At 41.5% G+C, this 17,292-nt stretch overlaps 1 protein-coding gene across 1 annotated transcript in view; it reads left to right on the top strand.

Annotated features, from left to right (window-relative positions):
* Window positions 1–216: 216 nt before the first annotated feature.
* The window catches only part of GPC4 (glypican 4), a 120,175-nt gene continuing 103,099 nt past the window's right edge, over window positions 217–17,292 (top strand). The window contains exon 1 of the mRNA XM_006082079.3: window positions 217–559. Coding sequence (XP_006082141.1) covers window positions 400–559 — 160 coding nt within the window. The 5' untranslated portion in view covers window positions 217–399. The remainder of the gene's footprint in view (window positions 560–17,292) is intronic.

Here is a 17,292-nt window from a genome sequence, read left to right on the forward strand (position 1 = left end):
GCTTTGTAGTTGTCTTTTTCTTTTTTTCTAGCGCTCCCTCGTTGGTGGAAAATTCTTTCTTTTCCTTGTCCGTAGCCACATGCTGGATATTTTATTTTCTCGAAACTTCTTACTGTGAAAGGCCAACGAACTTCAAAAAGGCTCTTTTGTTTTTTTAATTCTCTACAATGTCATCCTCCTCATTCCTAGAGAGGCGTCTGGCATCTTTGAGAGCGTTGCCTGACGCGCGAGGCCCAGCTCCACTTTTCGCCCCGCGTCTCCTCCTGCCGATCTCCTCCTCCCCCAACTTCTCCAACTCCCTCGCTCCACTCACGAGCCCCCGACTCCGCTCCTCACGGCCCGCGCCCGCCACTTTCCGTCCTGTCCCGAAGGTGGGAGCGCGTCCGCCCTGTCCGCACCATGGCACGGTTCGGCTTGCCCGCCCTTCTCTGCACCCTGGCCGTGCTCAGCGCCGCGCTCCTGGCTGCCGAGCTCAAGTCGAAAAGTTGCTCGGAAGTGCGGCGTCTCTACGTGTCAAAAGGCTTCAACAAGAACGATGCCCCTATGCATGAGATCAACGGTAGGTGGGAACCCTGGGGGGCGAGCGCAGAGACGGGCGCCCGAGAGAAGGGGCCACAGAAGTCCCTTCGCCCCGCCGCCCCCAGCGCCGGGCGCAGGTAGCCCACAGGGAGAACTCGAGAGCGAGCCCCTGCGGCGTAGAAGGTCCCCGGGGCGCTGCGAGTGGCGGGGCGCCGCCGAATTGCCCGTTGCTACTCCGGCACTCTGACCCTTCGGCCCCAGTCCCGGGAAGCCCCAGAGGACTCTGGTCCGCAGAGTGCGCGTCACCCGCTCCTTGGCCTTTTCCGGGTTGAACTTCTTACGGGGCTCCCCGCTTTGTTGTGTGGGTGACAAGAGGCCGGGTCGGGGTGGACGTAGCCTGTGGGGTGGTGGTGGGGAACCTTCTTGCCAGAGTACGGGGAGCGCAAAACGCGGGACTTGAATTGATGTTTCATTGATGTTATTTAAAAACCCTTTGCCCACCTCTTTCCCACTGCTGAGACGGATTAGTTTTAGTAGCTACAGCGGCTTTAGTCGCCTTTAAAAAGCGAAAGACTCTCCATCCCTCTAAATCTGACTTTTGGGAACTCTTCTGAAGGTGTTGGGCGAGAAGGGTATTTCCCCCCCTTTTTTTTCTCACCTCATTTTAAGGGTTAATTGCACGTTGAATTACAAACCTTTGAAAGGACTGATTACAGGAAACCTGAATCTCGGCTAGGAGATGGTTATGCAAATGGAGACTGTTTAGCCTGTGAAAAAGTTCCCCGGATTTTGGCGCTTGGGGGTACTTGGAGGTATTTGTGAAAGTCCTTCTTGGAGCGCCTGGGAGGCAGCTTTCAGGCCGGCGCCCTTCACCCCTCCCAAGGCCGGCAATGGCCGGGCGGGTCCCCCCTGGGTCGCTCTCTCATTCTGAGAGGCCAACTGTTGCGTGCAGCCCCGCGCTGGGCCCAGAGGCTGCGCAGGTAGCCCGTTTGCCCGGAGGGTTCAGAAAGAAATACGAATCTCGCTGGCTGGTGGCCAGAATAACCTAACGGAGAAGTGAGCGATTCGAGCTCAGGGGCCAAGCCTCCATTCCGAACCTTTCATGGAAGTAAGCAGAGCGCGCCTTTGCCTCTAGGTTTTGGTCGCTCGGGTGGGGCGAGCAGGGGGCCGGCAGTTGGCAAAGGAAATACTGTAATATCAGCCAGGCACTCCCAAAGGCTTAGGAAGACTTGGGGGTTATTTTTTGGAAGGACTATTAATAACCTTGGAGATTAAGTGCAGTCATCAATTACATATAAATTACAAAGGTAATTGAGGGAAGTTTCTGGGCACTTTGCGAATGTAATCAGCAACTGTCTAGAAATAGAACCCAAGAAGTTGTTGAAGCAGCATAGAAGTCCACTGCACCTTGGCAGTTATCGAATAACTCCCACACTACTGATTGGAGACTGTTTGCCCTTGAGCTGCCTGTCTTTTGGGGAGCTCAAGTATGTCCTCACAGTGGCACGATTTTATTGGTGGTAGAGCTCTAAAAAGCCCTCTTTCTTTCCACTCTCCCTCCTTCCCAGGCAGAAAAAGTGAAGTGAACCAGCAGCCACTGAAGCTTGGGGGCTCTACAGGTCTGACCTGGGGTCTTTGTGCCCTGCATGGTTTGGGCCTGGGCCCAGCAGAGATGATTGGCGTGAAGGTTACAGTTGTCATTCCCACATTTTGAAGGGATAAATGCAGTGATGCACTTAATGGGAGTGTGACAAGTTTTCATCTTCTGATCATGCAAACAATATGTGCCTTTGAGATAGACTGAAGGTATTCAGGGAGTGGGTTGTGAAATGGCCCTCCCCACTTTCTCCAACTTTGCTCTGTGCAGTCTCAAAGCTGTAGGACATCTTCCCCAGGCAGCATCTCAGGAAAAAGGAAGTTTGATGAGTGCTCAGAGAGTGTACCAGGTGTTCCCTTTGATTGTCATGATCCCCAGAAAACACCTGAGGAATACTTTTGCGTGAATGTCTATCTGGACATTTTCCCTCCAAAGATAGGAGAGTTATTAGTGACCAGCAGCAGGAAATGGAAGCTAATGTGCTCACACCCAAAACATTTTATTCTTTTTGTCTTGTCCTTCATCTCCCTCCCAGGGCTGCTGCTTTTATTTCCCCTTTTGAATGACCTACTGGACTGCATTCTCCTAAGGAACAAAGGAAGTGCCTTTTTAGCTGGAATCCTTGGAAGACCACCAAGGATTTTAGCTCATGCAGTGCAATTTCGCACCACTTTCAACAATAACAAAAATGCATGACTGAATGGCTCAAAAATGTGGAGTGTTAGAGGCATTCATTTGAGTCTAGGACACTGTCACAACACAGACAGACCCAAGTAAATACCTTTAGACGGCTAGTATAGAAACAGGGTAATCTTTACCATCAGCCAGCCTGGCCTCTCCAGATGCATACATTAGCCTTGTCTTCCCTGGGCTACACTCAGATAATTTTGGTCATTTTGGGGAGTAAAGTTAGTATAATGACTTGCATTCAGCTTATGTTTGAATGAATGAATTGTTGGGCACTTTCCCTGGTGTGTGGGGGTATATATATCTGTATTTAAATACAAAAGTCCAGGGGCACAGTGTCTGGGTGTCTAGCCCAAGGTTAAGGTTTTGTTCCCAAGGGCCTTGCACTTGCCTTCTAGAGGTTTGAACAGGCTATAAGAATACTCCATGTTCTTAAGTACTCTCAGTCTTTTTAGATCATAATTAAGATCATTTGATATGTTCTCAAGGGTGTTAGGGAGTACATCATGCTGATAGGGCTTCCAACTGAAGTCCTGCATGTACCTTTATACTTACCAAGTAATGGGTAGCTAAGATGCCATGATCACAAGGTATCTTTAGCACAAAGGATATGTTTTTGGTTAGCTTTCAATAGGTATATCTTTTTGGAATGCGTACTATGTGCAATATTTTGTGCTTGGCATAGTGGAAGAAAGAAGGGCAGGAAAGCCTCTGCCACCAAAACCTTTCCTGATAGTAGAGATAAGCCATGCACACACATAGTTGGAATAAAACATAGTGTGTGATAAATACTATGTGAGTGGTACAGATGAGGAGAAAGGAGTGCCCAGGAAGTTCCAAGGGGGAAGGGATTAGGACGCAAGTGTTAGCTAGGTAATTCTAGTTCACTAATAAAAAATAATATTAAAAAGAAGTTTTAAAATCTAACCATTTTCAGTGTGCCTTCCTCCATAAAGATGGGATAAACGATATGCAACAATTGGCATTTTATTACTAATCTAATCTTTGTTGAAATTGTCTTTAGGGGTGAGACAGAAACATTCTTAAGTTTGCCAGAAGTCTCTTCCATAGTGACATTGAATGATATCAACAAGAACTTTGTGTCATAGTTGTGATTTTGGAATTTTTGTTTCCTGTTCCCATCTATGTTCATGAACAATACACCTGTGAGTATGCTGGTGGGAGCACACATACACAAATGTATGCCCTAAAGCAGGGGTGGGGAATATCCAGCCTGTGGGCAAAATCATTTGGTCTGGCCCTACCAAGGCATTAGGGGTGAGTTAATTAAATGTTTGACCAAATATAGCAGGTTAATTTTAAATTGATAATTCTCTATGGCCTGTGAATGTTGTTATAAATATCCAAATGATCCTTGGCAGAAAAAAGGTTCCCCACCCCTGCCCTAAAGGATTCTGGAACTATATAAGCTATGTGAGGATTACATGGAATAAAAGTGTGTGTGAAGGGAGAGGTAGGAATACTTTTTGCTACTGAGTTGATTATTATATGTAATACACAAAACATACGTCTTCAAGATTTGTATTCTCTCTTCTCCAATTTAAGTAGATGGATTAGACTTATAGAAAACTTGTGATCTTCTATTCTGTTGGAATCATCAGTTTGGCTCCCTGAATAAAACATGGTGTGTGTTAAGTACTCTGTGAGTGGTACAGATGGGAGAAAGTGCCCAGGAAGTTCCAAGGGAGAAGGGATTTGGGACTCAAGTGTTAGCTAGGTAATGCTAGTTCATTAATAAAAAATAACATTATTTTTTATTAATATTCACTTGAGAAGAGGGTCTAATTGAGCCACAGGGCCTGTCAGTATAGAAATTGTCCCAGGTATTTTAGGAACTACCTCCTAGACATGCTCATAAAAAACTTAGTAAAAATTCTGGATTATGCAGCTCTATCTCTCGTTAGAACATACAAATATAAAATGTTTTATTCAGCATAATTACTATTTTCCTTTTTTTTGGACTCACATTGGGTTGCATGCAATTTCAGGATTAGCTAGGACTGGACTAAAGAATGAAAAAGGGAATTTTTGTTTTTACAAGGGAAACAACATCAATGCTAATCTAATCAGTTGGAAGTGAGTCTCTGGCTCCCCAATAACAGTAACTTTTATCACTGATGTTGTTTACATATGTGTTCACAAAAAATGCATTTTGGCCTCATGAAAAGGGCTAGTAGCTATTGAGTGTTTTCTCTGGACCTGGTGTCCCTAAGGGCTTTACATCAGACCATTTAAAATCCACAGCAACCATATGAAGTCAGAATTATTACTTTCATCATCCCCATTTTACAGACAAGGAAACTGAGATCCAAAGGGACTTCTAAATATATTCAGTCTCACAGCTAGGGAATGGTGGGATTTGAATCTAGGTCTTATCTGACCCAGAGTATGGTCTGTGCTATGTTCTACAGATAGTAAGACAAGAGTGTACCTTTGCAACTCCCATGAGGGCTAGTTTTAGAAATATAAGCTGTGAGGGGATCATCAGTTAACTAGTAAAGGACCCATCATCATAGCACTATTGTGATGCTGTAGTAGAGAGGAACCAATCCTGTCCTTTGCAGGCCACTTCTTATACCCAGACATAGATAATCTATTGTTAATAGTAGAAGCAATATAAATTGTAATTCCTGGGCCATGTGGAACCAGTGCTGGTTTCTGAGAAGGTAAATGTCATTAGTCAAGATGTTTTAGGAAGATAGCTAGTGGCATAAAGGCAGGGAGAGCTGTTAGGGAGCTGTTTTAAATAATTCTTTACTGGTCTACCTGCCATTGTCTTGTTACTCTCCCATTCCACGGGGAACATTGCCAGCTTTATTTCTTTACAGCAGTGTTTTGAATGGAGTAATATCTCTGCTTTGAGCGTCAGTGGCTTCAAGTATCTCAAATGATATGTTTATGGAGTCACTTCTGAATTTCTCTTCCTCCTAATTCCCTTCTTGAGTCTGGTCCATGGTCTTTGCACACAGTTGTCTTGTTTAATAGTTAATTGTATGTGCAGGCACACATGTGTCTTTTCAACTGTAAGCAACCTGAGGACAGAGATGGTAGCTCCTGGTGTTTTGTGTGCCCAACAGTACCACGTGCAATAGTTAAAACAAGTAGGGAAGGTGTGGAATGGCAGACAATTCCACATTCATTTCCAGGACACCAGTGTGATGATGGGATTACACTACCTGATAATAGATTGTTATCCCATGGTCTCTTGCACTCCTATAAATCTTTTGGATCTCAGCTTCTGAAGAGAAATACATTTAGGGTTAAATCTCCATGATATGTTGGTATAATGTGGAGAATATTGTTATTCTTTTGGGGGAGTACTTACTTTACCACTTCATCAATAACCAAGTGTTACAGGAATTTTTCAGAAAGATTCAGAATTGAGTTTTTCTTCCCACTTTGAGTTATATAATATATATTGATTTCAGAGAGGGAGGGAGGGAGAGGGAGAGAGCGATAGAAACATCAGTGATGAGAGAGAATCATTGATTGGCTGCCTCCTACATGCCTCCCAATGGGGATCAAGCCCACAACCCGGGCATGTGCCCTGACCAGGAATCGAATGGTGACCTCCTGGTTCATAGGTCGACTCTCAACCACTGAGCCACACCCACCGGGTGAGTTATATACTTTTAAAAATATATATATATATTTTATTGATTTTTTTTTTTTTTTTTTTACAGAGAGGAAGGGAGAGGGATAGAGAGTTAGAAACATCGATGAGAGAGAAACATGGATCAGCTGCCTCCTGCACACCCCCTACTGGGGATGTGCCTGAAACCAAGGTACATGCCCTTGACCAGAATCGAACCCGGGATCCTTCAGTCCAAAGGCTGACGCTCTATCCACTGAGCCACACCGGTTAAGGCTATACTTCTCTAAGTAACAAACAATCAAGACTTCTGTGATTAGGCAATTTAGAACAAATTTAGAAGTATAATTTAACACATTAGATTTAAGATATAGAGCTGTTCAATGCACATCGGTTAACTTTTTAAAAATAAAACTTGACTTTATTTTCTTTACTGAACAGGAACACAGGGTTAAGGATACCAGAAATTTTTATATAAGCAGACATACTAAAATCCGAACAAGTAAGAACTAGCATTTTAGTTCCTCTTGGTTAAACATCTGTTGCTTACTATAGAGAACATGAAAGTGTAGAAAATTCATGAAGCAATTCCATCCTGGAGGTAATTTGAAATATTATATTTAAGTTCTGATGCATTTAATTCAGCAATCTGGTGGGAGAGAAAAATCAAAGAGATCTATCAGCCAGGTATTCAACTTTGGAAAAAGAAACTCTAACAAATGTTAGAAATTAGGGAAAAAATTGAATGGAAGAGTTAAAAAAGTCAATAACCTCCAGGAAGCCTGGAAACTATGTAAAAACATCTTATTGGAAGCCCAGATAAATGTGTGCCAGACATCAAAAAGACCAGCTGCTTGGGGGAAGAAAAAAAGAACCCTGCATGACTAACTGGCAGAGTAAAAGAGGCTGCTTCAGGGAAAAAGGCATCTTTCACAAAATGGAAAGAGTTTAAGCCAAGAGAAGATGGAAGTCCACAAAGTATGGCAGGGCAGGTACAAACTAGAAATTAAGTGAGCCAGGAGAGAATTGGAGGTGATGGAACTTAAGTGGGCTGAAAGAGAATTGGAGGTAAACCTGGCAAGGGATTTGAAAGAAGGCCATGTGATGATAATGGTGAAAAGGATGGGCTGAGTCTAACTTATCAGAGGAAAAGTAATATGGCTTTAAGGGGAACCATGCCTGATTAAACTCCCAAAGTTCTTTGAGAAAAAAGAAGGGTTACTATAGGGAAGCAGACATACATAGTTTAGGTTTTCAAGAATTATACAATAGGATTCCAAGGCAAAGAATATTCAGAAAATGCATTTACTTTGGGACAAGTGGGGATGTTGGTTTAGTGAGGATAGAAAATAATGGAAGAGAAACTCCACTGTCCTAGATAGAGTAGTTTACATGGAGAGGACATAGTTTCTTGGAAAGAGCAGTTCTAGCCTACCTCTGTGACAAATTAGTTGTTTGATACCTTTGGTGAGGTTTTTTTCTCTCCTTTGTCTGAAAAAAATGTGAGTGGGGTATTAGAATGCTGGATTAGGTCAGGGATTCTCAACCCTGGCTACACATTAGAACCATCTGGAGAGCTTTTAAAATCTTATGTCTGGGCACCACCCCAGACTAATTAAATCATACATTCTGGCAGTGTAACTAGGTCATGGTAATTTTTTAAGAGCTCCCTAGTGGTTCTGATGAGCAGCCATACTTAGAGCCACTACCCTAGATGATCTCTGATGTCCCCTCCATCTCTGACATTGTGATTCTAAACTTTCCAATGGAATTCATCACAAAGTGTTATCTCATTATAGAGCTTTAATTTAGACTCAGTGCATGCTTGTTTTAATTTTGACTAACTTGGAGTTAAGAGGAAAGTTTGTTAAACTTGGAAAAACATATTTTAAATCAAGATTTAGTATATGCCATAACCAGTGATGATTTGCTGAGGGTAGAGAAATAAGACTAGGTTATTGAAAGTGCTTTGGAGAGAATTAGATAGAAAGGAATCCAGCCTTGTCATGTATTGATTAGGTGTCAGTGTGCTGGGTGATATTTTTTCCCTTTTTCTTTATTGGTAAAATAAAAAAAAATCTCTTTATCCCTTACTTTAATGTCCTCTTTGCCATGTGTTTATTCTCTTCAAGTATCTTATCAAGAAATAGAAGTACGGTAAATCCCTAGGCTTGTGGCCGGCACAGCCATCCAGAACACAGCTGGGAATGTGGAAGTAAGCAGGAAAGCTAAATGATGGAAACAGCTGTCATGAAGCCCTTGCATTCTGTCTACTTGGGAAAAGCCTTCAGAAATTTATCATCTGCAATCACTGAATGAAGAGCTCTTCCATCAATAGCAGAATGCTAGGTGCTGGGGATTCAATGAGTTTTAAAACAGGAACAAAGCTTTTAAGGTGCTTACATTCAAATTAGGTAGATAGGGTTTAAAAAGGGAAGATAAAGTTTAGGTTATATAGATTCTCATGTCATAGCTGGTTAGAAGTAACAAGTAGTGCTGGTTGGGGAGGGGAGGGGTTAGAGGAAGGTATGCTTTTATTTATTTATTTATTTATTTATTTATTTATTTATTTATAATATAGTTTTTATTATTGATTTCAGAGAGCAAGGGAGAGGGAGAGATAGAAACATCAATGATGAGAGACAATCATTGATTGGCTGCTTCCTGCACACCTCACACTGGGGATCCAGCCCACAACCCGGGCATGTGCCCTGACCAGGTTTGAACCAGGACCTCCTGGTTCATAGGTTGACGCTCAACCACTGAGCCACGCCAGCTGGGCGAGGAAGGTGTGCTTTTAGAGGTGGGCAAGGTGACATATGGGAGAGGTGACCAATGCCAGTGTGAAACAGGGTGGGGAGACCAGAAGTTGAAAAATAGACCCAGAACTTACTGATCTTGGCAATTTGAGATATTTTAGGAGGGGTGAATGCTCAGAGGTACCTCTGTAAACCTTGAGAACACTAGTATGTTTCAGGATAGTATTAAATAATTGTGTTTGGTATATTCTGGTTTCAAAGTTTAGAAAGTTTTATTTAGAAAGAGGGGGCATATTTAAAATACAAAAATTGCTGTTGAAAGAGGAAAGTTAAGTAAACTTACACATTTACCTGCTTAGAGCACCTAGTTTCCCAATAGTGCCAGATCAATAAGGAGTGAATTCTATGTGCTACTTTGCCCTTTCTGTAAAAAAATGGGTTAAAGGCTCCATATTATTTATTCAGAGGCTTATTCACTAAAGAGATTTTGGTCGGTTATTTTGTTCCTTAGTGCCTTCTCTTCTCAGCCTTCTAGAACATCTGGGTTATATGTAGTTCCTAATACTGTCTGCTGTGCTCAGCTTGGGAAACTAACATTCTGACCTGAAGTCACAAGAGGCAAGAGTTGGTTTTTAGTTACAGGTGACAGGTTTAAATATTTGAATATTGGTTTCCCTTTCAAACATTTACCAAACTAAGTAAATGTATAATCATAATTAAAGAAACACTAGAAGTTAAGGATAGGAGTGCTGTATTAAAAATGAGGATATATTTGATGGTCCTTGTCTCTGACCTTGTGGTTATTTGAACGCTAAAAAAAGCTCTTCTTGCCCAATCATGCCTGATCTGAGAGGCCACATATCTCTAATTTATATCACATGGCATGGCACATGGTAGGTGTTTGAGAAATGTTTTCAATTCAAAAATAAGTTCAAGCATGATTTTTGAATTTTTGTATTCATTTTAAGAATGGATATTTTTATTTAATCCCCTTTTAATGAATTTATTTTAAGCTATATAGTTTCTTTTAAATTTTAGATTACATTCAGTCTTGGATGCCTAAGTAAGAAAGGGAAAATAATCTTTTTTTAAAAAAACCTAGAATAAAGTGTTATTTATTCCTTGGCTTGCTTAGAGGTAGGATCTGAGTATTTCATGTGGTTTGTTTTAATCCTGGTCGACATGGTTTCTTCTTACATTGTCTATTCTAAACATTAACAGGAACTTAGCTGTACCTGCAGAGGTGCTTGTAGAAAAAGAGAGGCTGCCTTGGCTCCTGTTCCTTGCTTCAGCTTTTCTACCAGGTGCTCACTTCCCTCTTCTCCAGGAAGCTTAGGTCAGGCCCCAGGCAGGATTGCTGTCTTTGTCTAGTCTAGCTCAAGGTCACCTGGTCTCAGCTTCATCCCAGCCGTTCTTTTCATGCTAGTCCTTTCTTCTCATGACTACTTTGTCAGTTGGCTTTCTATAGCCTCTTTCAGCCTGGCTTCATTCTTGTATGTTGGGCTTCTGTCTACAGGAGCAGACTGGAAGTGGTTTCTTTTGGACTGCAGAGGTTTTCTTAGTTCTCCAAACCCTTGACGTAGGCATTCCAGCAAGCATTAGCCGCAGAATATTTTTTTCCTTCAGTTATTGTTTCTTTCCACCACATGGTTTGTCTCCATTGAGTTTTCAGTCTGGTGTTTGGGTAAAGAGGAAAACAAAGCACTGTGTCCTTGCAAACTGCAGTGTAAAGCATGTGGTTAACAGTTACTACTTGCAGTGGTCCAGTCTGAGTGGGAGTATCATTTTTCTTGGCAGTCACTTCACAGCAAGTCCTGCTTCTTTGGTGCCAGAATAAGCAGTCATTACATTCCTTACAATTTATAGTCAAATTATTATCTACTATTGTTAAAATTGCCTTAATTATAGAATATTTCCCCATGCTAAGATTTTTAAAAGCAAAAAGGACAGCTTTTAACTGGTGTATTTTAGAAATAGTCCTTAAAAATCACTCCCTGCCTAGGATGTTGAAGGCTACGATGAAGAATAGTTTTTTGTGTGCATTTATGGGGAGAATTTGTTTAAAAGGGAGGTGTGCAATGGGATCACTTTAAACTGAATGTGAACTAAATGTCTCCAGATGGCTGGATGGTTAATATTCTGCCTTGTTTATCCCCAGTTTATAATTAACTTTTTCCCCCCTGTCCCTTTGGGTCCCATGGGCCTGGGCACACTCTGGGAAGAAGATTCTACTGGCGAGAGGTGGATTGATCATTAAGCAGTATGGCAATTTTAGAAGATGGTTTCATATCTTTCAAGTTGGAAAACAAATGAAGAAATCACCACTTTCCCAAATAAGGGATTGTGTCAGTTTTCTTGTGATCTGAACAAAGATTTGGAAATGTTCTGTTTAGACAGTCTCTCATAATCTCTGCCTTTGGGCTCTGCTTTCAAGATAATATCCAGAATCTGTCTTCCTCTTCCCACCTTGACAATTACTAGCCTGATCTCATTCCCCATAATCTCTTGCCTGGATTATTGCAGTTGCCTCTAGCTAATCTCTGCTCTGGCTCTTGCTCCATTCACCCCAGGCTATTCTCAACACACCAGCCATACCATCCAACTCTGTTAAATCTAATTCCAAATCATATAATTTCTCTGCTCAAAATGTTCCACCTGCCCCTCTTGCCATCCAGAGTGAACGCCAAAGTTTACGAGGCTTTACACCATCTGCCCATTGCCCCCTCCCATGGCAGTTTATATCATCTTCTCCCCTGTCTCTGTTCCTCAAGCACACCAGGCACACTCAGAGGGGCCTTTGCACTTATTCTCAGTACCTAGAACACTGATCCCAGATAGCAAGCAGCATGGCTCACTTCATCACATGTTTCAGGGCTTTGCTTACCTATCACCTTAACGGAGAAAGCCTTTCCTGACCTCTACATGAAGTTGAACGCTCCACAATACACTTTGCCCCTCTCCTTCTCTGCTTTATTCTTTGCAGCTCTCACCATCTGACCTGAGGGCAGGGACTCTGCCTCTTTTATTCACTGTCCTTATACCCAATGTCCAGCACACCGTCTGACACTTAAAAATGTTTGTTGAATGAATACATGAAACAGTACTCCTTGCAAATAGGATGCTCTTAGTAGAAACTTTCAGAGGGTACAGTTGACTCTTTAGGACTTATGAGTATGAGGCTACACATTTGAACCTCCATTTGTAGAAAGAGCCTGTCTAGTAAATAGTTGCTGAATTCATTTAGCAATTGTTTACTGAGTGCCTACTAATTGCCAGGCATTATGCTAGGCACTGGAGATAATGCATTGATCAAAAAGCACCATAGGCCAGGCCTCACACTTGGAGCTCGCAGCCTAAATAGAGAGACAGATATTGACTCAGGAATTCTTCAAATAAGTATTTAGTTACAGTTGTGATAACTACTTCCAAGGAGCAGCACTTGATGAGTGATAATCAGGGTGCAAAGTAGTGTTCTTGAACATGTAGAGTCTGCATTTAGGCCCAATGCGGCCCTTCTCATTTCCTAGGGGTAGTGCTTTTTATGTGAAATTTGAATGGCCAGCCCCTGTTTCTCACAGTGGGTACAGGTTAATTCTAGAGTACTTAGTGGTGCAGTGCAGGGAGATGGGCCGAAGTTAGTGAGGTTAACATAGAGTTCTCTTCGGTGGTTATAGACCTTGGCCATCATTTTAGGAATTGGGCTTACACCAGAAAATGCTAAGTGAACTGTTGTGTCACTTTGCACTATTTTTTCTCTTCTCGGAGTGGTCTGCAGAGGAACGACCACAGTACTATGAGTATAAAAGCCTTCTGGCTTGTTCTGGCTGGGTAGTTTAGTTAGTTACAGCATCACTCTGATATACCAAGGTCAAATTGATGTCTCTCTCTCTCTCTCTCTCTCTCTGTCTCTCTCTCTCTCTCTCTCATCAATTGATAAATAAAATTAAAAATTAAAAAAAACAACTTCTAGCTTTTGTAAAAGGTCAGTATCTACTCTCATTCCCCATAGAGACCACAGAAATACTTTTTTCAATGGTGAGTGGCTCAAAATGAAACCCTCTAGCCCAGCAATGATTGTTACAGGAAAAGTTTGGTTCAGCAACAGATGAAACAGATGCATCTGTCAATTGGTAGCAGGATTCCTTCACTTCCCCAAACCTTTATTAATGGACCAAATGTATAGGTTGTCAAAAGGAGAGGAGGACCCTGACTATGGGGAACAAGTGCAGAAGCTGCCAAGAGATAGGATTGTTATCAAATGCAGCCTCAGTGATAAGTGTTTGCAGTTATAAAAGGATGGGAAAGGAGCCTTCCTTGCCATACACTGAGGCTCTGAGAACAGGGTTTTCCCCATTTCAAGTAAGATTATTTTTTTGGAATTTTATTTTATTGTTAATGGAAATATAATGGATGATTTCCAGAATTTTAGATGAATATTGCAGATAAAAATAGGGCCCTGTTTTTGTTAATTTGTTCAGAAATGTAGAGCTCTGATGAGGGACTCTGAGGATGCAATACATGTAGGCACCACCTTGCGTGCCTGGCAGTTTTACTTAGAGGTACATGAGTAGTCCTGAGATCCTGGTATTCTCAGTGTTTCCTGGTTACAACCCAGTGTTTTTAGCCATCTTCTAATCTAGGCCCCTTGTGTTACACCAAGGGTAGACTAAATTACATTGCAATGACAGAGGCTGGAGCACCAAGTTCTCCACTTAATGCAGTGAACTGACTGTATGGTAGTGAATTGGGTGCATAGTTTGTATGCAGAGGCCAAGTCTTACTTAGATATGCAGATTAAGGTGTGCCTATTATAAATATCTATACTAATAAAAGGGTAATATGCTAATTAGACCGGGAGACCTTCTGGGAAACCTTCTGGACGTCCTTCTGGACATCCTTCTGGACAAAGCCATGGTGGCAGGGCTGAGGCAGAGGCGGTTAGGGGCAATCAGGCCGGCAGGGGAGGGCAGATGGGGGCGATCAGGCCAGCAGGGGGGGCAGTTGGGGGCGATCAGGCTGGCAGGGGGGGCAGTTGGTTGCAAGCAGGCTGGTGAGGGGGGGCCGTTGGGGGCAATCAGGCTGGCGGGGGGGGCAGTTGGGGGTGAGCAGGCCGGCGGGGGGCGCAGTTGGGGGCGAGCAGACCAGACCAGCAGGGGGGGGGGGCACAGTTGGGGTCGAGCAGGCCAGAAGGGGGGCATTTAGGGGCGAGCAGGCCGGAAGGGGGGTAGTTGGGGACAATCAGGCCAGCGGGGGGGGCAGTTAGGGGTGATCATGCCAGAAGGAGGGGCAGTTGGGGTGATTAGGCCAGCATGCAGAGTGGTTAGGGGCAACCAGTCAGGCAGGCAGGCAAGCGGTTAGGAGCCAGTGGTCCTGGATTGCGAGAGGGATGTCCAACTACTGCCGGCAGTCGGACATCCCCTGAGGGGTCCCAGATTGGAGAGGGTGCAGGCTGGGCTGAGGGACACCCCCCCCCCCGCACGAATTTCGTGCACTGGGTCACTAGTTAATTTAAATATGAAGATTGTGGCATATGCCATGATTTAAATACTATTATTATAAGGATAAACTGCCCGATTAAGAATAGAAATAAGCATTTTGTTTCCTGTTGTCTAATCAATCTAATGGTCCATACACTATGAAGTAGTCATGGTGTGGACTAAAGATATGTGAGTTCATGAAAGGACAAACCAATCCTTAGTTAACTTATAGTAAACATAGCTTTAACTTTAGGGGAAAGTGATTAATTTGTCTCTGCTTTTATTTTTAAAAGACACAGCATGTACCATTTTCACCAGTAACCTCTTTCGGAGCCCTGACATTTTCTTGGTTGCTACTAAACTCAAGAATGAAGTAAAATACAATGAAATTCTGGGGTAATGGAGGCTGAGGCTTATCTTGTTTATCTATGTTATGTAATAAAAGATTTTATTGAGCAAATGAATGGTGTAAATACAATAATAGGAGATATTTAACACCTACATAGGAGGAGAGAGTATTTCCAGACACCTCAGGAACAGCCATTTCATTTCATTTATTTTATTTTTTTTAAATATGTTTTTATTGATTTCAGAGAGAGATAGAAACATCAATGATGAGAGAGAATCATTGATCCACTGCTTCCTGCATGCCCCACACTGGGGAGCAAGCCCACAACCCAGGCATGTGCCATGACCGGGGAATCGAACCATGACCTCCTGGTTCATAGGTCTGTGCTCAACCACTGAGCCACGCCGGCCAGGCAGGAACAGCAATTTTAATTCAAACCATTGTGTTAATTATAAATGTGTATGTTTATTAAAGTAGGTCTCTACATTACTTTAGTTGACAATACTTCCCTGGGGTGTGTGTGTGTGTGTGTGTGTGTGTGTGTGTGAACTTTGTGTATAAAAGTGATGTTTGCATTTCTTTATTCCTTCCTGTTAGTCAGACTTATAGATGACTTTTCTGTAATTGATCATATTAACATAAGAGACTAATTAGTGGCAGCTATGCTGTTAGTAATAGCCACTGTTGTATCCTCATATTTTGCAGAAAGAAAAAAAGACACCAAAATTGAGATGTGTTCTTAATATGAAAGGAATGCCAGCTGATCCCTTAGAATAAAGGGAATGATTACATTTGGTGTGGTTATTAATTTCAGAAATGTCTTTGAATCTGTTACATGCTTGAGTGTTATGCCAATGTTTTGTGGTTTCCTGGGTTGACATTTAAGAAATGAAGATTTAGATGCTACATTTTGCCAAATATTAATTGACTCAAGTATTAAGTATTTTTCTTAACAAAAATTGGCAGTAGAGGAGTTTTTCACCATTTTCAACAGTTACTTGATGTGTGATCAGAGTTATGTCAAACCTTAAAGTTTATAATATTATATGTTTAGTAGTATATGCTCTTGAAGAAAGTATAACCTCAACTGCGGACAGTTTTCAAGGGGCCATTACAATGTACTTAAAGTATTTTAATTGTGATAATCATTCTTTGCACAATAAAGGTAAATTTTTATCATTAATTTAAATAAGGAATAATAGCAGGACATTTTACTCAGGTAAATGTAAAATGTTGGAGATTTCTTCAAATACTACATACCTTAAGTATGTTTCTTAGTTGTATTGAATTTTGTCTATTGAAGCATTGGACTTTATGCTCAGGTTTCTTTTTAAACAATTTATTATGACCTTGATCAGACCTTTCTCATCTCCTCTCTCTTCTCTTCCTTTCCTGATATTTATTTTGTTTAATCAGTCAATATTGATATTTTTTTTCATTAAAAAAGAAACAACCAAGAAGAGACTAACCTGGTTATTTCTTCAGCCCTCTAATTGCTTTACTAATGGAAATCTGTTGATCCCTTAAACATCAAGGGTGCAGTTTTAAAAGGAACTAGGGACCAATTTTTCAACCATATGTCTTGAATTCTTAATCTTGAAACTTTAACAAGTCACATCATTTTCTTCCAATGCTTTAAAAATTTAATTGTAATATAAATCCTACTTACTTAAAATTATTTAATCCATATTCAGTAAGATCGCTACAATCATAAAAATAATTGTTACTAATTATTATTTTAATAACAATAGATGGCATTTACTGACCACTCACAATGGGTCTTTTTTGAATTCATTATGTAGATTAACCCATTTATATAAACAGAAGAGAAAAAGGCTCATGGAAGAAGGATGGGATAAAGAATTTTAAAAGCAAAGCTATTACAGCAAATGAGCCTTCATTTGTCCAGTAGTCATCCAGATAACTGAGATAAAACAGGATACCAAACTGGTTTGGTTATGCATTTCCCGCTTATCTGATAAAAATAAAGAACAGTTCTTCAGGCAAGACATTTTCTTGTTGATGCTAAATCTGGAAAGAATTTATTATATAGGTTCTTATGTAAAAGACATTATTAAACAGTGTAATAGTGTCGTCAAAATGATTTCATTTCTTGTACTGTTCTCCCATAAAACCCAAAGAAATGACATTTGAGAAATTCAGTCAGGCTTTTATGTCCATGGGATTGTCTTCAGCGTAAAGAAGCAAACCCCTCCTACCTTCCTTTTTTGTATATGAATTCATATCTCTTGGTCTCTGATTATGAACTCTCCTGATAAGTAGCTCAAAAA

Source organism: Myotis lucifugus, unplaced genomic scaffold, assembly GCF_000147115.1.
Source record: "Myotis lucifugus unplaced genomic scaffold, Myoluc2.0 scaffold_2, whole genome shotgun sequence".
Taxonomy (NCBI): domain Eukaryota; kingdom Metazoa; phylum Chordata; class Mammalia; order Chiroptera; family Vespertilionidae; genus Myotis; species Myotis lucifugus.